This window comes from Erythrolamprus reginae, chromosome 13, assembly GCF_031021105.1.
Source record: "Erythrolamprus reginae isolate rEryReg1 chromosome 13, rEryReg1.hap1, whole genome shotgun sequence".
NCBI lineage: Eukaryota > Metazoa > Chordata > Lepidosauria > Squamata > Dipsadidae > Erythrolamprus > Erythrolamprus reginae.
Genome location: NC_091962.1, coordinates 15,797,039 through 15,819,118, shown reverse-complemented (window position 1 = coordinate 15,819,118; position 22,080 = coordinate 15,797,039). Strand labels below are relative to the sequence as shown.

Here is a 22,080-nt window from a genome sequence, read left to right as displayed (position 1 = left end):
GCCAGCTATATAAGAAGGTCCTGCAGGCAGACAATTGTGACAATGGCACAATCATAAATTAATACTGTGAAGGAGAAGGCCATGGTAAGTTGCACGGATGGCCAAAGGAGGCCTCCCTCTGCGTCCCAGATGAGGGGGAACGCAAGGCTATTTGTCCTAACCCTTTCCTTCCTTCCTTTTATTTCCTTCCTTCTTTCTCTTCTTTTCTTCCTTCCTTCCTTCCTTCCATCCATTCCAAGGGAGCCAGACCAACCACCCTTCCGTCTTTCTCACTCCTTTCCGCAGTGGCTTCTCCGAGAACCAGGGCTACTTAGGAGAAGGGATCCCTCCGTTTCTCCCTGCCACGGAAGACGGCGCCACGGCTGGGGCAGGCAACCCACAAGACAGAGACCGTCTTCCACCCCAACGTGGCCTTTAGAAATCGCCGGATTTGTAGCACTTAATAAAGAAGAGAGAACGTGGAAGGATTTGGTCTGGAGAATGTGATTCGGCTTTAAGAAAAACCCTCAAGTTCCCCCACTCTTTTGGGGGGACGTGGGGAGGAGCGGAGAAGGCCAGAAAGGCCTGTTCGCAGCCACTGGTCTTTAAACGTTTAATTAAAAAATAGCAGTGGGTCATCATGGCTGCAACAGCCTCAACAAAGCTTAATCCCATCCATGATCCATCTTCCTAGAGAGGCCCCACAGAGGCTTCTGCCCACCTGTTTCCTCCTAGGAGATTCCTAGAGAGGCCCCATGGAGGCTTCTCCCCACCTTTTCCAGCCCTGTTTCCTCCTAGGAGATTCCTACAGAGGCCCCATGGAGGCTTCTCCCCACCTTTTCCAGCCCTGTTTCCTCCTAGGAGATTCCTACAGAGGCCCCATGGAGGCTTCTCCCCGCCTTTTCCAGCCCTGTTTCCTCCTAGGAGATTCCTACAGAGGTCCCATGGAGGCTTCTCCCTGCCTTTTCCAGCCCTGTTTCCTCCTAGGAGATTCCTAGAGAGGCCCCATGGAGGCTTCTCCCCACCTTTTCCAGCCCTGTTTCCTCCTAGGAGATTCCTACAGAGGCCCCATGGAGGCTTCTCCCCACCTTTTCCAGCCCTGTTTCCTCCTAGGAGATTCCTAGAGAGGCCCCATGGAGGCTTCTCCCTGCCTTTTCTGGTTACATTTTCAGAGGCTGGGGTTTGTAAGTGGAAAATGGTTCTTGAGAAGAGGCCAAAAAATCTTGAACACCCGGTTCTTATCTAGAAACGTTCATAAGTAGAGGCGTTCAAAGGCAGAGGTACCACTGGACTCGCTGGTGTAAGCCACACGGTGTTTTATAATCGGCAGCGATCGTGGTTACAGGAGAGGGCCGTTTCAAGGTTTTTGCTCCAATTCTCTCTGGGGGCATCTAAGAGACGAGGGTCCGGGAGCCTGGGGAGGGTCAGGTCTGGACAGAGGTTTAGAAGCTGACCGTTCCTCCAATTACGCAGGGCTGAAATTTCCCTCGTTGACCTCCCTCCGCCCATCGCAGAGACGGGAGGCTCACAGGACACGTTAGGTGCCTGCTGCAAAGAAAGACGCCCCGTATGGAGAAAATTTAAGGGTTTTATTAACTGTTTGAACCCGAAGCAAAATGCGAAAAGGACACCCCCCCCTCGCCCACTGCCCCCCACCCTCCAGGACAACACCCCCCTGCAGACAGACAAGCCCAGAAAGATTAGGGGAACCGAAGGCCACCAGGCCCACGCGACCTGCGAGGTGTATGGGCACGAAGGGTGGGGAGGGGGATTCGGACTCCCCCCCCCAACCCCCCCCCCTCATTTCTTCTCTTCCTCCTTCTTCTCCTTGCTGTCCTTGGAGGCCTGGGAGGCCAGGGACCCCATGGCGTTGCGGATGGCCTCGTTGTTGGGGTCCACCCCGGGCAGGTTTTCCAAGACGCTCTGGAGGAATTCGGGGTCCTGCATGACATCGTAGTCGTCTTCTTCCTGAGGGAGGGAGGGGATGGACGTCACAACAAACCAGGGCTGGGTAAATCTGGGATTAGGGAACAGGCCACAATGAGAGTCCCTCCACCCTCCTGAAACCAGGTGTTCGAGGCCCAGGTATTATTATTATTATTATTATTATTATTAATAATAACATTTGTATGCCGCCCCTCTCCGAAGACTTGGGGCGGCTCACAACAATAACAAAGACAATGTAAGAACAAATCTAATAATTTTAAAAAGCACTAAAACCCCCATTAAGGTAACACACCGTGCCAGAATTTCCCTTTTTCTACATCGCTGTCATTGGCGACTTTTATTTTATTATTATATTATTATTCCTTTTGATCTTCTCCTTACATTATACCATAGTTGCTATCAGAAACACAGGAGATGGACGGCAGAAAAAGGCCTCCTGGTCCATCCAGTCTGCCCTTACACTATTTCCTGTATATTTTATCTTAGGAGGTTGATCCCAGGCAGGTTTCAATTCAGTTCCTGTGGATTGACCAATCATGTCTGCTGGAAGTTTGTTCCAAGCATCTACTATTCTTTCATTGAAATCATATTTTCTCCCATTGTTTCTGATCTTTCCCCCAACTGACCTCAGATTGTGGCCCCTTGTTCTTGGGTTCCCTTCCCTATCTGGACCGGGACTCATTGCTGACAGTCACTCATGCCCTCATCACCTCGAGGTTCGACTACTGTAACGCCCTCTACATGGGGCTACCTCTGAAAAGTGTTCGGAAACTTCAGATCGTGCAGAATGCAGCTGCGAGAGCAGTCATGGGCTTCCCCAGGTATGCCCATGTTACACCAACACTCCGCAGTCTGCATTGGTTGCCGATCAGTTTCCGGTCACAACTCAAAGTGTTGGTTATGACCTTTAAAGCCCTTCATGGCATCGGACCAGAATACCTCCGAGACCGCCTCCTGCTGCATGAATCCCAGCGACCAATTAGGTCCCACAGAGTTGGCCTTCTCCGGGTCCCATCAACTAAACAATGTCGGTTGGCGGGCCCCAGGGGAAGAGCCTTCTCTGTGGCAGCCCTGACCCTCTGGAACCAACTCCCCCCAGAGATTAGAACTGCCCCCTCCCTCCTTGCCTTTCGTAAGCTCCTTAAGACCCACCTGTGTCGTCAGGCATGGGGGAACTGAGACATCTCCCCCGGGCATATACAATTTATGAATGGTATGTGTGTATGTATATGTGTTTAGAAATGGGGTTTTTAAAATGTTTTTAGTAGAAATTTAGATTTGTTGTAAATTGTATTTTTTGCACTTTGTTGTGAGCCGCCCCGAGTCTGCGGAGAGGGGCGGCATACAAATCTAAATAAACATAAACATAAAAACACTTCCCTCCTGAACCTTATTTAAGGTTAACATATTGAAATGTTTCGATCCTGTCCCCCCTTTTCCTTCTGTCCTCCAGACTCTACAGATGGAGTCCATGAAGTCTTTCCTGATACATTTTATGCTTAAGACCTTCCACCATTCTTGTAGCCCATCCTTGAACCCGTTCAATTTCGTCAATATCTCTTTCTGTAGCTGAGGTCTCCAGAACTGGACACAGTATTATTCCAAATGGGGTCTCACCAGCGCTCTATATAAGGGGATCACAATCTCCCTCTTCCTGCTTTTCATTTAAAAATTTAAAAAATTTCTTTCCCCGAGCTGCAATGGACCCTGGGGGACATCCTGCCTCAGGAGACCCCCAAGCAGAGGCCCCTTCCTGTCTTCAGTGCTGCCCCCTTCAAGCCCAGCTTAGCCCCCACAAAACTCAAACCTTGGCAGGTTCGGACGTGTCCATGTCAGCCGAGCTCTCCCCCTCCACCGACTCGCCTTGCCCAAATTCTGGAGTGAGAGAAAGAGAGAGAGAAAAAAGAGATTGGTGGCCAACTGTGTTTCACTGGTCAAGCTCCTCTGCGGCCCCCCCGATGGAATTGCGCCAGCCTGCCCCCCCACTTCCTCGCAGCTCACCTGCCCCCTGAAGAGACATCTGCATAGCGTAGGCAATCTGCTCCTCTTCGGTCATGGTGCTGAGGTCAGGCAGGCCGGCCCGGCCAAAATCTTGCTGCCCGATGGTCATTTTCAACAGGGCATCGTCTGAATCTGAAACACAGAAAACAGGGGAGCACGTTGGGAGGGGGGCTCCAAAGCTGCCCCGAGCGAGGGTCAAACAAGACTATTTCACAGCTTTTCCCAGCGGCTGCAAATGCTTGACCATTTTGAGTTTGGAGACTTTAATTCCGCCTGCCATCCAGCCGAAGAGAACCAGGGTTTGGCTGTTGTTTAAATTATTCCGTTCAGAAAGTTAAAATACTTGAATATGTTTTTTATCAGGGTGTCCAGGGGGGGAAAAGCATTTTGAAATTTCCCTGATATTTCCCTGTCACTTACGATCCAGTTAAAGCACAGAATAAGCCGTGGAGAAATATCGATAGCCGAGGAAGCAAGTTGTGGCCACAGTTACGCTCATTTTTGCTCGACTCTGCCAGGCACCACAGTCCGTTTTTTAAAAAACATTATTTTCCCCTGATTTTAAACATTTTAATACAGTTTGGTTCCCCCCCCCCCAAAAAAAATTATTCTGGTTTTTTTCACGAATTCCTTGATAATTCCGATATTTCCTGAACCGCCGATTTCCCTGATAATTCCGTTTTCCCTGTTTAAATACACTGCTCAAAAAAATAAAGGGAACACTTCAACAACAGAATACACTGTTTATATGTTGTTCCTTTTGTCTGTTTGTTTGTTCATTTCTTTTATTTCTACCCTATTTTTATATATAGAAACTCAATAAAGATAGAAGCCTAGAAGACTGACGGCAGAAAAAGACCCCATGGTCCATCTCATCTGCCCTTATATTATTTCCTGTATATTTTATCTTAGGATGGATCTAGGTTTATCCCAGGCATGTTTCAATTCAGTCACTGTGGATTTACCAACCGCGTCTGCTGGAAGTTTGTTCCAAGCATCTACTACTCTTTCAGTAAAATAGATTATTTTTTTAAAAAGAAAGTTAAAATACAAATTCCAAAAAAAATAATTACAGGGGGGAGAAAAAACAACAACAAAAAAAGGACAAACTATTAAGAAAAACATGAACAAAAAGACAAACGCACACACATACACACATATTAACCCCCTTGGCTGATTGTAAATACACCGCTCAAAAAAAAAATAAAGGGAACACTTCAACAACACAATATAACTCCCAAGTAAATCAAACTTTGGTGACATCAAACTGTCCACTTAGGAAGCAACATTGATTGACAGTCAATTTCACCTGCTGTTGGGTACAACTTTGTACAGAACAAAGGATTTAATGAGAATATTTTATTCATTTTAGATCTAGGATGGGTTATTTGGAGTGTTTCCCTTTGTTCTTTTGAGGAATATAGAATACAGAATATACACCGCTCAAAAAAGTAAAGGGAACCCTTCAACAACACAATATAACTCCCAAGTAAATCAAACTTTGGTGAAATCAAACTGTCCATTTAGGAAGCAACACTGACCGACAGTCAATTTCACACATGTTGTGGTGCACATTCAACTTTGTACAGAACAAAGGATTCAATGAGAATATTTCATTCATTTTAGATCTAGGATGGGTTATTTTGAGTGTTTCCCTTTATTCTTTTGAGCAGAGTCTACGGAAAGGGGCGGCATACAAATCTAATAAATAATAATAATAATAATAATAATAATAAAAGCCACAATGTTAGTTTGTCCCGTTTTGAATGCACAACAAGGGTCCAATTCTGGGTTGCTCAGAAATGAAGAAAACTGGGGGCCTCAAAGGAAAAGAAGTGGGTGCCCCCCACCCTCCTCCCCTGCCAGCCCCTCCTCTTACCGTCCCCACCCGTGGTGGGAATCCCAGCCTCGGCAGCAGAAGCGGCAGCCGCCCTACGAGCCTCCTCCTCCTGCCGCTGTCGTTGTTCTTCCATTGATACTCGGAGGGCCTGGGGGGGGGGGGCAGAGGAAAACATCAGCGGCCCCTTCCCCATCCAAACTTACACCGTGGCAACTTTTAAGACTGGTGGACTTTCAATTCCCAGAATTCCCCAAGAGGCCCATCCGGCTGGGGGGGATTCTGGGATTTGAAGTCCACAGGTCGTAAAGCAGCCAAGGTTCGGGGCCTTTGCCTTACAACCGTATTTTTCAGAATTTAAGACCCACCCTTTTCCCTCCCCAAGAGGCTGATAATTCAGGTGCGTCTTATTACTCTGAATGTAGCTTGGGGGGGGGGGGTTCCCCCAGCGCTAACTAAGTGCTGACCATCTTCCCAGCTCTGACCTTGCAGGCTCTTTCAATGTTTATCTCTGCAAAGAATGTTTTCCAAGCCCTAAGTCTTTGCAGAGGTTTAGTTTTCATTGCTCTAACTTGCTCCGAGTAAGTTTCTTTCCATCCTTAACCTGTTTCTAACGATGTTCCCAGCTCTTGCCAGCTTGCAGGCTCTTTCATTGTTTCTCTCTGCAAAGAATGTATTCCAGACCTTGTCTTTCTAGAGTTTTTTCTCATTGCTTTACTTGCTCCAGATGTTTCTTTCCAGCCCTCACCAGGTGCTAACGATGTTCCCAGCTCTTCCCAACTTGCAAGCTCTTTCATTGTTATTCTCTGCTAAGTTTTCCAAGCCCTAAGTCTTTGCAGGGTTTTTTCCACTGCTCTACTTGCTCCAAATGTTTCTTCCCAGGTGCTCACAATGTTCTCTTACTGGCTTGCAAGCTCTTTCGTGGTTACTCTCTCCCAATAAAGTTTATTTTTCTAACCAGGGGATAAAATAATGTGCTGAAATTGACCAGATTGCTGGCCAGATGAATATCTAGTGAGCAAATTCTTTTCCTTATTTTCCTCCCCAAAAACTAATGTGCGTCTTATACTCTGAAAAATACAGTAATTCATAGTTAACTCAAGACTTTCAGGGAGTTGGAGAAAGCAGACTTCCAGAGCCCCCCCCCCGGCCCCCCTTACCAATGCCAGCTCCGGGTCAGCGCTGGGATCCACGCCAAACTCGAAGTCGCTCGCCCCCAGGCCCAGCATGGCCCCTCCCTCTCCGGCCAAGATGGGGGAGCTGATGAGGGCGTCGGCCAAACTCGGCCCAGGAGGCACCGTGACCAAATGGGAACCGGTGCCATCTTTGCCATTCAGGGTGTTGATGAACGCCGTGAGCTTGTCGGTGTTGGCCTCCTAGAGATCCAAGGGAGGGAAAGAGGGAAGGTTGGGGAGATTAAATCATCACCCCCAACAACCTGACTTGCAAAACCCCAAAACACACATGCAAACTGGGCGAAAACCAGCGAATGCGTGAGAGATCTTGGAATCTTTGTGGACAACCAACTAAACATGAGCCAATAATGTGCAGCGGTGGCTAAAAAAGCCAACACAATCTTGAGCTGCATCAAGAGAGGAATTCACTCCAAGACAAGGGAGGTGCTAATACCACTAGTTAGGCCACACCTGGAGTAGTGCATTCAGTTCTGGTCACCACACTACAAAAGAGACATCGATGCTCCAGAAAAAGGGCAGGAGAGAGCAACCAGAATGAATAAAGGGACTAGAAACTAAAACACACCAGGATCTGGGCAAAGAAGAGGCCCAGGGGGGGACAGGATAGCAGTCTACAAATACTTTGGGGGCTGCCACAGGGAGGAGGGGGTCACATTATTTCCCAAAGCAACAGAAGGCCAGACAAGGAGCAACGGTTGGAAGCTGACCAAGGAGAGATTCAACCTGGAACTAAGGAGGGACTTTCTGACGGTCAGAGCGATCGGCCAGTGGGACAGACATTGCCCGCAGAGGCGGTGAATTTAATTATTTATTCATTAATTCATTAATTCGACTTCCATGCCGCCCAATCCTGGAGGACTCGGAGCGGCTTATAACAATAATAAAAAATACAATATAAATAGATACAAAGGGATGAAAAAGAACTCGAACATTATCTAAAAACTAAAACCCCATTAAAAAGTTATTTTAAAAAAAGGGAATGACCCAACACTTGTGACCTTCAAGCAACGAATGGACGGCTATTGGACCAGCGTGATGGAGGGTGTCCTGCACCAGAAGTGGGTTGGACTAGATGACCTGCAAGGTCTCTCCCAATGCTAATAATAAACAAACGAATAAAACCTTGGGGGTCCCCTCACCTCTTCTCCAAAGTTGATGATGTCCACGTTGACTTTCTCCTTCTTCAGACGTTTGGCCAGTTTCACCAGCTGTAAATAAAAGAGGCGTTTGGAGTGCTTGAAAGGGGGGGGGGGGGGATAGCAGGATGAACCCTGGATAGGAAAATCCCTTTGGGAAAATCCTAAGGAATCCCAGCTACAGGGGGGAAGGAATGCGGGGTGATTTGTCTTTATTTTATTTTATTTATTGTTTTATTAATTGGATTTCTAGGCCACCCCTCTCATGGAAACCTAGAGGATTGACGGCAGAAAAAGACCTCCTGGTCCATCTAGTCTGCCCTTATCCCATTTCCTGTATTTTATCTTACAATGGATCTATGTTTATCCCAGGCCTGTTTAAATTCAGTGACTGTGGATTGACCAACCACGTCTGCTGGAAGTTTGTTCCAAGCATCTACTCCTCTTTCAGTAAAATCATATTTTCTCACGTTGCTTCTGATCTTTCCCCCCAACTAACCTCAGATTGTGTCCCCTTGTTCTTGTGCCCACTTTCCTATTAAAAACACTTCCCTCCTGGACCTTATTTAACCCTTTAATATATTTAAATGTTTCCATCGTGTCCCCCCTTTTCCTTCTGTCCTCCAGACTAGACAGATGGAGTCCCTGAAGTCTTTCCTGAGAAGTTTTATGCTTAAGACCTTCCACCATTTTTGTAGCCCGTCTCTCCAAGGACTCAGGGCGGCTCACAACATATAATAAACAATACCTTGAATCCAATTAAATTAATTAAAAATCTAAAACACCCAAAAAGCATAAACCCCCTCCTCCCTAATCATTCCATATACAGTGATCCCCCGCTCATTGCGAGGGTTCCGTTCCAGGACCCCCCGCAACGAGCGGGTTTTCGCGAAGTAGCGCTGCGGAAGTAAAAACACCATCTGCGCATGTGCAGATGGTGTTTTTACTTCCGCAGCGCTAGCGAGGAGCCGAAGATTGGGGGCGGGGCGGCTGTTTTAAAACGTCGCCGCCGACATGGGGGGCTCGCTAGCACCCCCCCGAACCCCCAACCCGGGTTTGGGGGGGTGCTAGCAAGCCCCCCATGTCGGCGGGGATGTTTTAAAACACCCGCGCGGCTTTCCAATGAGTCCCGAAGACAAACGCGGAAGTTTGCCGTTTGTCTTCGGGACTCATTGGAAAGCTCCAATCGTTTTAAAACAGTTGCGCCGTTCTCCGTTGACTCCGGGCGAACTTCCCCGCTTTAGGAGTCAGCGGAGAACGGCGCGCCTGCTTGGCTTCGCTCGCCGCTGCAGCCAACGCGCGCTACGATCTTCCGGGCCAGCCAGGCTCAGTCACGGAAGGCAGCCGCTTGGCCCGGGATGCTGGGCCGAGAGGAGCCGGGCTTGAAGATCGCAGCGCGCGTTGGCTGCGGTGGCGAGGGCTTGCGATGGAGGGTGGAGGAAGCGGCCATGGGAGGGCGAGCTGCCTCAGGGAGGAGGATCGGGCGGGACCAGGTGGGGGCTAGAATTTCTCCGCTGGGAAGAAGCGGCCAGGGCGAAGGGCGGGCGAGCGGCGAAGGGCGGGCGAGCGGGTGCTGGGGAGGGCTTCTCGCCCTCCCGCCAGCAAGAGGGGGAGCGAACGGCGTGGGCAGGCGAAGGGCGGGCGAGCGGCAGCAAGGAGTTTGCGTGGGCGGTGGGGAAACTCCTCGCTGACGCCAGCAAGAGGGGGAAGACCCAGGGAAGCCGCCCAGCAGCTGATCTCCCGGTTGCCATCTACGCATGCGTGCCCATAGAAAAAACGGGCACGCATGCGTAGATGGTATTTTGACTTCCGGGTTGAAAAATCGCGAAGTACCCTGTTCGCAATGGTTGGGGACGCAATAAACGGGGGATCACTGTACTCCCCTTTCTCTCGACATGTTCACTGGCCAGGGGGCAAGAATCTAATGGCTCCAGGCCTGGCGGCATCAATGAGTCTTCAGACTCTTACGGAAGGCGAGGAGGGTGGGGGGCAGCACGAATCTCGGGGGGGGGGGGTTGATTTTGTTACATGCTGTTAGTTCTGCAGCATTTTAGAAATTTATTTATTGCTGCATTTTTGTTGTTGCTGAATTTCACCACTGTTAGCCAATCTGAGAATCCTTATTGGAGTGAGCAGCAGGGACCCAGGGGAAGAGCCTTCTCTGTGGTGGCCCCGGCCCTCTGGAACCAACTCCCCCCAGAGATTAGAATTGCCCCCACCCTCCTTGCCTTTCGTAAGCTGCTTAAAACCCACCTCTGCCGCCAGGCATGGGGGAACTGAGATACTCTTTCCCCCTAGGCCCTTACAATTTTATGCATGGTATGTCTGTATGTATGTTTGGTTTTTATAATAATGGGTTTTTAATTGTTTTTAGTATTGGATTATTATTATATGCTGTCTTATTATTGCTGTGAGCCGCCCTGAGTCTCCGGAGAGGGGCGGCATACAAATCCAATAAATAAATAAACAAACTACAAAGAATAAATAAATATAAATAATTTGGAGACTCTCTCTCTCTCTCTCTCTCTGGGGAGTGTGGCTTCTACGTGTTGGAAACCCCTGGTCGTACTTTGCCTTTTGTGCCACTCACATCCTTCTCGTTGTCTTCCACGGGGCTCCCCACGAAGGCAATGATGCGCATTTTGTGGTTTTTCCCCTGGCGGTGCTTCAGAGCCAGCTGGAAAGGAAGGAACGGGGTTTTTTTTAAGGGCGGGGTGGTGGCCCCCTTCCACCCCCACCACCCACCCCCATTTCTGCTCGGCCCTGGCTGGGATCTCTGCGTCAACGCCCAAGAAGGGCGAAAGGAGACCCTCTCGGCAAACCCCTGCCAGGTTTGGAAAGTGGGGCTGCCTAGAATGTCCACCCCTCCCCAACCCTTCGTTCACTGCAGGGGTTCTCAGCCTTTCCTAATGCCGCGAACCCCTTAATACACTTCCTCGTGTGGTGGTGGCCCCCAACCATGAGTCCAGGGCCAATTCTCCCAACAGAGTTTGAAGCTGATTGGCAGGAAGGCAGAGAAGAGAATTAGGGGACTGGAGGCTCAAACATATGAAGAACGGTGGCAGGAACTGGGTTTATGTCTAGTTTAATGAAGAAAAGGACCAGGGAGACAATAATGGCAGCCTTCCAGTATCTCAGGGGTTGCCCCAAAGAAGAGGGAGTCAAGCTATTCTCCAAAGCAAAAGAGGAAGAAAGGAAGGAAAGAGAAAGGAAAGAAAGAAAGAAAGAAAGAAAGAAAGAAAGAAAGAAAGAAAGAGAAGGACCAGGGGAGACACGATAGCAGCCTTCCAGTATCTCAGGAGTTGCCCCAAAGAAGAAGGAGTCAAGCTATTCTCCAAAGCACGTGAGGGCAGAACAAGAAGCAATGGGTGGAAACTAAACAAGGAGAGAAGCAACTTAGAACTAAGGAGAAATTTCCTGACAGTCAGAACGGTTGATCAGTGGAACAGAAGTTGTGAAGGCTCCAACACTGGATGTTTTTAAGAAGATGTTGGATAACCTTTTGTCTGAAGTGGTGTAGGGTTTCCTGCCTAAGCAGGGGGTTGGACTAGAAGACCTCCAAGGCCCCTTCCAACTCTGTTGTTGTTGTTGTTGTTATTATTATTATTATGTCTAGGAGATCCCAGTAGGCACAGTCAAGGCAAGACTCTGCATGGGGAGAGACCTGGGCTACAGGAGGGGGGAGACTTACGTGAGCCACTCGGATCCCGGTGCAGAAGGTGATCCTCCCTCTGGGCTGCACCGAATGCAGCTTGGACAGGATCCGGCCTGTGTCCGGCGTCAGGGTGGTCAGCACCTCACAGTTGCTGCGACGCAAACCAGCCAAGGTTAAAAAAAATAAAGGAGACCCCAGGGAGATCCCGGAAAGGTAGGATGAGCAGGTGGGGATAAAGGCAGAGGGGAGGAGACTAGGCAGGAGGGCGTTATAGACTCCCAGCCCCCCCCCCGAAGGTCATCCATCCCACCCCCTCCAAGGCCAGGAGGGGCGTCCGAGGGACCCACTTGGCCAGCGTGATGAGCCCCACGTTGTTCTCCGGGTTGGAGCGGGTCTTGGAGTGGCAGACGATGTTGACGGCATCCTGCTGCGCCTGCAGGCGACTGGGCAGGAAGTCCCCGTTGCGCATGTACTCGCTGTTGTCCACACTGAGGATAGAGGGAAGGGGGAGGCGGGGGGGCTTAGAGAGGGGCCACTTGGGGGGGAGGCTGTGTTCCCCTCCCGCCTTGGGGGAAAAACCCCAGAGATCCCCACCATGGGAGAAAAGAAAGGAAGGCCATCCCCCCAGCCCTCTCCCCTCCCCCTGCTCCCATGCCCAAAGTGGGGGAGAAGGAAGGGGTCCACACTCCTCTCCCCTCCCCTCACTCCATCTCAGGGAAACCCTCTCCTGCCCTACAAACAAGGGAGAAGGAAGGGGGGCGACCATCCCAAGGGGATCCCCTTCCCCACCCCCTCTTGCCTCTCCCCCCAGCCCCCTATGACAAGGGAACCCTCCCCCGCCCCCCATGCGTGGGAGAAGGAAGGGGGGGCGTCCCCCCTGAGGGGACCTCTCCCCCACCCTGGAGCCCCCACCCCCAGCCGTGACTCAGGGAAGCCCTCCCCCCCCCGTGGGGGAGAAGAAAGAGGGACCCTGCCCCTCCCAAGGGACCCCCTCCCCCACTCCATCCTGCAGGGGAGAAGGGGGGCGTCCCCCCAGCGGACCTCTCCCCCCACTCCGGTGCCCCCAGCCCCCACCATGACTCAGGGGAACCTTCCACTGTGGGGAAGAAGTTAGGGAGGCCGTCCACCCCCGAGGGGACCACTCCCCACCCGGAGCCCCCAGCCGTGACTCAGGGAAACCCTCCCCCACCCCACCCCGCGGGGAAGGAAAAAGGGGGCCCCTCCCCCCACTCTGCAGCCCCCAGCCCCAGCCATGACTCATGGAAACCCTCCCACCGTGGGGGAAAAGAAAGGGGGACCCTCCCCTCCCAGGGGACTCCCACCCCCCTCCTTCCCCTCCCGCGCCCCCAGCCCCCACTATGACTCAGGGAAACCCTCCCCTATCCCTCCCCCTAATAGGGCGCCCCCAGCCCTCGCCGTGACTCATGGAAACCTTCCTCTGCCCCCCCCCCCCGCGTGAGAGAAGAAAGGGGGTCCGCCCCCCCCCACAGGGAACCCCCTCCCCCACCCCTCCTTTCGCCCCTCCCCCCCTCCGGCGCCCCCCACTCCCCGCCATGACTCAGGGAAACCCTCCCCCGCCCCTTCTTCCGCTCCTGCCCCTCCCCCGCCGGCCCCCTCGCCCCCCCCCCCCGACGCTCACCAGACCATCGTGCTTTCCAGCACCATCGCGGCCCCTTTGCTCGCCCCACCGGCGCCCCCCGACTCGGCTTCCGGCCTCTGCCCTCTCCGGCCGACCGGCCGCTACCTCCCGCCACCAATCAGCGCCGCTCTTCTTGGCAGGTCCACGGCGCGGGGCATGTCGGGAGGGGTTATCTTGGCGCCTGCGCAGTGGCTTCCGTGGGCGGAACGCGCAGGCGCCGACTTTGTGGCATGAGGGCCATGAATTCAACAGCTATCACGGCCATATTTATTTATTTATTTATTATTTATTCGATTTTTTTTTTAATGCCGCCCTTCTTACTCTTAGGCGGCTTACATGTTAGCAATAGCATTTTTTTTTTTAAAGCCAGCATATTTCTCCCACAATGCAGGTCCTTCTTTGACCCACCCCGGAAGGATGGAAGGCGGAGTCCACCTTGAGCCGGTGGGGAGATTTGAACCGCTGACCTGCAGATCTAGCAGTCGGGCCTGCAATGCCGCACTCTCTACCCGCTGCGCCACCTCATACTCAGATTGCATGAATTTTATATGTATGCGTGTTGACAGGTTAGTTACTAGGGTTTTTAATTAAGATTTCTATAGTTTAGCTTTTATATTTGACTTCTTCTTATCGCCTTTTGTAATTTTAGACTGTTGTAAGGCGCCCCGAGTCCTTCGGGATTGGGAGGCGATGTTGACTAAGCGATGTCGTTTGGCGGGACCCAGAAGAGCCTTCTCCGTGGTGGCCCCGACCCTGTGAAACCAGCTCCCCCCAGAGATCAGAGTTGCCCCCACCCTCCTTGCCTTTCGCAAGCTCCTTAAAACCCACCTCTGTCTCAGCCATGGGGGAATTGAAATTTCTCTTCCCGTTAGGCTTATAGAATGTATACATGGTATGTTTGTATGTATGAGTGGTTTCTTAAATTGGGGGTTTTTAGATTGTTTTTAATATTAGATTTGTTCACATTGTCTTTTTATATTGTTGTTATCTTAGCCGCCCCTAGTCTTCGGAGAGGGGCGGCATACAAATCTAATAAATAATAATGCAGAATCACTTTTTGTATTTATTGTATTATTGTTTTTGTAAAAGAGACTGGAAATTAATAAATTCTATTTAAAGGGGGGGGGGGGTCAAATAAAGATATAGTCTACATGCACAGAGTTCCTGGAGAGGGGAGGCATATATGTAAATCCCTTTGGCATTCAAGCAAAAAACTCCCCCGGAGATTCCCAATGCCCCTCCCTTTCCAAAAGGCCTTAAAAACATGGGCTTGCTGCCTTTATTCATTGTATACTGTTTTTATCCTACACTGCCCAGAGCCTGTTTGGAGACGGGCAGCTTATGAATCGAATAAATTGAATTAAATCAAATCACTGGTCTAGGAGTTCTGCCACACGAATCCCAGCGGTCGATTAGGCCCCACAGCCGATTTAGGTCCCGGCGACTAAACAATGCCTGGTGGGACCCAGGGGAAGTCTTCTCTGTGGCGGCCCCAGCCCTGTGGAATCAACTCCCCCCAGATTCAAACTGCCCCCTCCCTCCTCGCCTTCCGCAAGTCCCTGAAGACTTATCTATGGCGCCAGGCATGGAACAATTAATGTATCCCCTTCTCTGACCATTATGTGTGGTTATGATTGTATAGTAATGATTGCTTTTTAAGATAGGGGGGGGGGGGGTTTAGTTATAGTTTTTTAATCATTGGATTTCAGGAGGGAAGTGTTTTTAATAGAAAAATGAAGACAAGAACAAGGGGGCACAATCTGAAGTCAGTTGGAGGAAATATCAAAAGCAACATGAGAAAATATTTGACTGAAAGAGGAGTAGATGCTTGGAACAAACTTCCAGCAGACGTGGTTGATCAATCCACAGTGACTGAATTTAAATATGCCTGGGATAAACATAGACCCATCCTAAGATAAAATACAGGAAACAGGATAAGGGCAGACTAGACAGACCAGGAGGACTTTTTCTGCCGTCCATCTTCTATGTTTCTATGTTTTTTATATGATGTAAGCCGCCCCGAGTCCTTGGAGAGGAGCGGCATATAACTTTAATAATAATAATAATAATAATAATAATAATAATAATAATAATGAACAAAGTCGGAGATTGTCCCATGATGCAGAGCATCAACAGAGGCACCACACTGTGAGCTCACACACCTCTATTTTTTGAGGGGCTTCCAATCTGCAATCAGTTCCCACTTTGTGCCCCCCTCCGAAGTCCATAACCACTCTTCTCCCCCCCCCCCTCAAAACCCCCCTGCCCCTCAATTTACAATGCCGTTGATGCAGTCCGAAAGTCGATTTCCCTGGGGGGGCGAAGAGAGAGAGAGAGAGACACGACCAAAGCCGGACTTGAAATAGAAGTTTATAAATTACAAACGTTTGTGGCAGGACACTTCCAAGCCCAGTCTAATGTAGACATTTCCCTTAACATGTATGTAACAGTTTTAAAGGGGAGATTGAAAGGCTCGAGTTTAACAAAGACCCCCCCCCTCCTTGGCCCACATACATGCAAATGGAGGGGGGGCTCTCACGGGGAATCCTCGGAGATTACACAGGATTGTCTGAGACCCAACGGATGCCCCCTGTTCCCCTTTTCAAATCCTTTTCTCCAAAAATAAAATATTTGGCCGTTGATTTACCCTGGTGTCACCTTCATTTTGAGGACTGAGTTGTCCTCCTCTGCAGCCGACGTTCAACGCTGGGCTCTTGGACGTTAAAACGCTCCCCAAAAATACCTATTAAAACCCCACCGGGAACACATATTTTCCCCCCTTCCTTGCTGACTCTCCTCCCAAATTACAGGAAGAAAAATCTATATTCTCTCTCCTCCCAGGCAGTGATGTGTCCCTCCTGACAACACCTGGGATAAAAACCACTCCCAAGGATTCTTCCTATTTTCAGGGGGCCAGGAAAACCCGTGCTTGGTGTATGGAGCCAAGTGGCCACCTCCGAATGCAACTTGAAAGGGGTGGGGGGCAAGAAACACCCCTCCGTCTGCACCAAAGGATTCTTTAAAAAAAAAAAAGGTTATTAGCCAGAGAAGGGAGGTCGGAGGCTGGAAAAGCCTGAAGCCTTTTTCCTTTTAAGAAGCTTCTCCAAAGGGGCTTTAATACTGAAATCTCCCACTGCCACCACAAGGCCCCCGGGAGGTTTGGTCCGTTGGTGCAATACTAAAAACCACCGGGAAAACCAGTGGGCTTGGCAGCATGGAGCGAAGCAGCCCTGCCAGGACTCCGGCACCCATCGTTCTGGGGAGGTCCAGAAATCTAGCCTGGGCTGCCCAATGAGGGTCACAAATGTCTTTGGGGGGAGGGAGAGATGGGTGTGGGGGTCTCCTGACCCATCATCCACCACGATACAGCTCTGAAAACAGGGGTCTCTGTTGTCCGTCCCCCCCCCGCGCCCCACATCCTGGCCTTAGCCAGCTGCCTTTCAAAAAAAAATAAGACCCCCCCCCCGCCCAAAATGACAATGCAGGAGAGAAGAACCATGGCTGTACTTTAGGAAACTAAAAAAATGACTTTTCTCTTTTTCGGATCTTCTCCAAATGGACAACATCCCTTTCCACTCCCAGCCCCCCTCCCATGAGGAGGAAGCGAGTATGGAATGGTCATTGGGGGGGGGGGGTGCTATGCCAGTAACCCCCCCTCTCCTGCGAAGCCCCCCAGGCTGGGCCGCTCTGTCTCCTCCGCCCAGGCTGGGGGGGTGGGGGGGCTGGATGCTTTCCACGAGCCCCTGTGCCCCTGGAGCTGGTGGGGGGGGGGGCTGAGGGGACCCCCCCTGGGCCTCCTCTTTCAGTCTGCTCAGTTCAAAGGAGTTTGTGGCGTCAGCAGTTCCAAGGGGGGGGGGGGCTGGTCCACCCACCCACCCACCCCTGCCGCAAAGAGAGTGTAGAGAAGAATTTCCGCTCTTGGAGGGGGGGCTGGCACTTTCACTGGAAGAGGAAAAAAAGGAAGGAAGGAAGGATGGAGGGTCAGATCAGGGTGCTGCTGTCGGACCCCCCCCCCCCAAAATACCCACCCAAAGCAGGGGAGGGGGCTGAGAAGGAAGGAAGGAAAGAGACTCACGCAGTTGATCTCTGTTTCGGCCAAATCCCCCAGTTGCTGCATCATCACCTCCGAAGGCTGCTCGGTGACTGAAGGGCTGGGGGGAGCACTGGAGGGGGGGGGGAAGAGAGAGAAGCAGAGGATGAGTGGAAGGGGGGGGGGGCGCCTCCACCAAACCTCAAACTGGACCGAACTGGTCTTTGGTGGCCCTTGGAACATCCTTGCCCAAAAGCCACAGCTGTCCACGTGGTTCGCCTTAAGCTATTTGGGGCGGAGATGAGCTCGGGGAGAGGGGAGACCAAGAGGAGATCTCTCTCTCACACACACACAGGGTGTCCTGCTCCTGTACCACAAAACACAACCCCTACACCCACCCCCAGGTGCCATCAAGAACCCTACTTGTAAGCATCCTGGACTATCGAGCTCCGTGGGCAACTCGTCTGATCTGGCAAACTCTCAGATCTCTGACCTTGGGTGGGTGGGTGGGGGTCTCCAGTCTTCCCCCCCCCCACTCACCTTTCCAGATGGAAGACAGCTGGGTCCTTGGGGGTGTCCGGTGGGGCCGCTTCTGCCCCCATTGAGCTGTAGGGAGAAAAGAGGGGACGAGAGCGTTGGGTGGGTCAATGGGTGACCTAACCAGCAATGCGTGTTTGGAGGAAATGGCCCAGTGGGACTTGAAGGGCTCGGGCTGCAATTGGCCACAAAAGGGAGACAGATGTGCTGATCTCTGTTGTGTTGCACTGTATTGTTGGTTGTTGGTGGCTACTGCAGTTAGTCTTTGTAATTTATTTATTATTATTTATTATTTGGATTTGTATGCCGCCCCTCTCCGAAGACTCTATACTGCTGTGTGCTATATTGTTGTGTACTAATAATACACTATGTACTGTATCCTATACTATATGAATATATTGCTGTGTGCTAATAATATATTGTGTACTATGTCCTATACCTGGGGTCCCCAAACTTTTTACACAGGGGGCCAGTTCACTGTCCCTGGGACTGTTGGAGGGCCAGACTATAAAAGAAAACTATGAACAAATCCCTATGCACAATGCACATCCCTTATTATAAAGCAAAAAACAAAACGGGAACGTGCTATTTAGAGGGGGGAGAAGGTCTGAAATTCATATATGAAATTCATAACGGTTAATAAGTTAGAAATATAATGGGTGTTGCACTTTTTGAAGGAACATTAAGGAGGAAGTTTAATTTAAAAAATGAATGTAACTGGATGACAAAATTAGAAAAAAAAACTTTTGCAACTTTTTTGATGATTGATATTAGTTACTAACAAAATACCGCATTTTGTTCATGGAAAATTAGAGGGTACACTGTGTTGTTGGAATGTATGTTGAGAGAAAAAATTTAAAAAATTACACCCCCACCCCCAAAACAGTCCTTCCTTCCTCTGTCCCTCCATTCATTTCATCCTTCCTTCCTCTCCACTTCTCCTTCCCTCCCTCTCTTTCCCTTTTCTTTCTCTCTCTCTTTTCCCTGTGCTCTTGTCACTCACCGGTGGGCCGGAGAAATGGCCTTAGTGGGCCGCCTGTGGCCCGTAGTTTGGGGACCGCTGTCCTATACTATATGAATATATTGCTGTGTGATAAATATTGGTCCAAGTACGTGCTGTGTGTGAACCATTGGTCAATGGGTTGCATTATGGTCTTGTGTGGAACTGTCTGTAATATCAATGGTTAGTGCTGTGTGTTAAGAACTGTATATGATTGCTTGAATTGGACATGTATGACTGTAGATGCTGGTTAATCTCATGTATACAACCACCACTGCCACATGTGCTCTGCTTGAAGTTTGGTATTCTAACATTGGCTTTGACCTCATTGTGGGATGCTAACACAGACGGAACCCCAGGCCTATCTCCCCCCCTCCCCTCCCCCAATGAAGCAGCCCTCCGAAATCTCCCCACAGGGTGGACAAGGCCATTCTGCCCCCTGTCCGGGCACCCCAGGGACCCCCCGCCCCCCCGGGGAAACCTTGGCCTTGTCGGGAGCAGCAACTGACCGATTGGCTGGAGAGCTGTGCCCGGGGCTGCCCAGCGAAGAAGTGGACAAGGTAGTGGCTGCCGAGTCGCTGTTGGCCTCTTCGACGGGGGGCGTGTGGGGGAGCAAGTCGGGGCGCCCCAGCTGGGAACCTGAGGAAGGGGAACGGAGGGGAATCGTTGCTGCAGTTTTTTAAAAATATATTTTATATTTCCAAATTTTTAAAAACGACATTTCTATAGTTTAAGAACACAGATCTATGCCCATTTTTCTCCCCGAGTTTGCTATATTTCTTATAATCACCTCTTTAGAAGAACATGTATCACAAGGCCTGTTTATACCTTTCTCGTTTCTGTATTTCACATCTGATGTGATTGAATTGTTACGATCGTTTTTTTAAACATTGGGTTTTTAGATTGTCATTTTAAATTTAAATAGATTTGCCTTAATACAGCTTATCCTATCTGCATTAAGACTGTACGGATAAATGAATATACAATTATTGTATTATATTAATACTTAGATATATACACTGCTCAGAAAATATAAAGGGAACACTCCAAGAACACACCCTAGATCTGAAAGAATGAAACATTCCCATTGAATCCTTTGTTCTGTACAAAGTTGAATATGATGACAACTTGTGACATGGATTGTCCATCAGTGTTGCTTCCTAAGTTTGATTTCACAGAAGTTGGATTGACTTGGAGTGATATTTTATTTATTTATTTTATTTGTTTATTAGATTTGTATGCCGAAGACTCAGGGCGGCTCACAACAGCAATAAAAACAATATAGCAGTGGAACAAATCTAAGGTTAAAAACATATAAAACCCTATCATTGCTTAAAGACCAAACAGCAACATTCATACCAAACATAAAACTAAGTATTAAAAAAAAGCCTGGGGGAAAAGTGTCTCAACTCAACTCAAATATTTAGAAATATATACAGTATATGCTATTTACAACAGCACGAAGCTTACAACTTCAGCCTGATGATGGTGAATGTGATTTCACCGAAACGTCGCATAGACACTCAAAACATTACATGGGGCAAAACCCCGAACTCAGAACAATCTACATGTATATATATATTAAGCAAAGGTGTTATAATTAAGATGTACAAATTATGGCAACTGAAAATAGATAAAAATATTAAATAAGCATAAAAAATATTGTAAAAAAGTCACACAACCTAACAGACCATACATAAAAAAAAACCCATAGTAGCTAAAGTTATTTATTTATTTATTCGATTTTTATGCCGCCCTTCTCCTTAGACTCAGGGCGGCTTACAACATGTTAGCAAAAGCACTTTTTTTAACAGAGAATCAGCCTATGGCCCCCACAGTCCGGGTCCTCATTTGACCCCCCTCGGAAGGAGGGAAGGCTGAGTCAACCTTGAGCCGGTGATGAGATTTGAACCGCTGACCTTCAGATCTACAAGTCAGCTTCAGTGGCCTGCAGTACAGCCCTCTACCTGCTGCGCCACCACGGCTCATTGTATAAATGTATGTATAAATGCTTTGTTTTCTTTTTTCTTAAACAAAAAGAGGGCTGCAGACAAGCCCCCCCCCCCCCCACACACACCTGGTTCCATCTCAGCCTCAGTTGTGACTTGGACTTTGGTCTCGCTCAGCGCCTGGGCAGGGGTCCCAGTCTGGCCGGGCCGTCGAGGGGGCCCCATCCCAGAGCGGCTCTTCTTCGAAGGGGAGGATCTCACTTTGGGGGGGGGGAGAAAAGGCAGCGAGGTCAGAGGTGGGAAGGGCTCGGGACACAGAGGAGGGGACGGGGAGGAGAGAAGACCCCCACCCCCCAAAGGAGACTCACGAGGAATCTTCTTGAAGACCGCCTGGCACATGAAGCGCTGGAACCTCTCGGCGTAAAAGCTCGGCCGGTGGACGGAGACCGTGTCCTGCAGGGAAGCGGGCGGAAGTCAGGACCCCAAAAGAAATCAGGGGTACAGTGGGGGGGGGGATCTGCCTCCCCCCCCCAAAAAAATCTCTGTTTTCTCCCATTTTTCTCCATGCAAAGGCCATTTCTTCAACAACAACAACCATCGCATTGTTTTAGGACTTGCGATTATTGTTTTTTAAAATAATCTTTATTAATTTACATTTTTTTAAAAACCCAAATACAACGACAAAACAGAACACAACTTATACAGCAAGGGTCCCCAAACGTGGCCACTTTAAGGCTTGTGGACTTCAACTCCCAGAATTCTCCAGGCAGCATAGCTAGAGACTTCTGGGAGTTGAAGTCCACAAGTCTTAAAGTGGCCAAGTTCGAAGGCCTCTGTTATACAGACATACAGATGTCACCATTCACCATTACAAGGATATATCAAGTCTTAAACACTCAACAATTTTACACGCCTGCCAATCTCCCTGTTGGTGGACATCAGTGTTACAGCTTTTTTTAAAATCAGCCTCCTAGTTTTACATGGCTATATTATATCATCGTTACCTAAATCTTATTGGTTTCAGTCGTGTTATTGAAGTCATAAATTCTCCAAACTTCATTGCTAGATGACAATTTTTTAATTATTATTTTGTATATCTAACAAACGAAAGGAATAACAAGGTTTTTTTTTTCCCTGGTACACTTTCAAATTGGGGGGGGGGGGGAAACTTGAT

The 22,080-nt window shown here is 49.5% G+C and overlaps 1 protein-coding gene across 1 annotated transcript in view; it reads right to left on the bottom strand.

Annotated features, from left to right (window-relative positions):
- Positions 1–1,549: 1,549 nt before the first annotated feature.
- The window catches only part of LOC139175483 (putative PIP5K1A and PSMD4-like protein), a 40,584-nt gene continuing 20,053 nt past the window's right edge, over positions 1,550–22,080 (bottom strand). The window contains 16 exon segments of the mRNA XM_070766608.1: positions 1,550–1,947; positions 3,734–3,801; positions 3,928–4,059; positions 5,807–5,915; positions 6,925–7,140; positions 8,100–8,168; positions 10,687–10,773; positions 11,788–11,902; positions 12,099–12,239; positions 13,391–13,491; positions 16,525–16,698; positions 17,466–17,553; positions 17,961–18,026; positions 19,467–19,596; positions 21,035–21,166; positions 21,275–21,359. Of these exon segments, the coding sequence (XP_070622709.1) occupies positions 1,780–1,947; positions 3,734–3,801; positions 3,928–4,059; positions 5,807–5,915; positions 6,925–7,140; positions 8,100–8,168; positions 10,687–10,773; positions 11,788–11,902; positions 12,099–12,239; positions 13,391–13,491; positions 16,525–16,698; positions 17,466–17,553; positions 17,961–18,026; positions 19,467–19,596; positions 21,035–21,166; positions 21,275–21,359 (1,881 nt within the window). The 3' untranslated portion in view covers positions 1,550–1,779.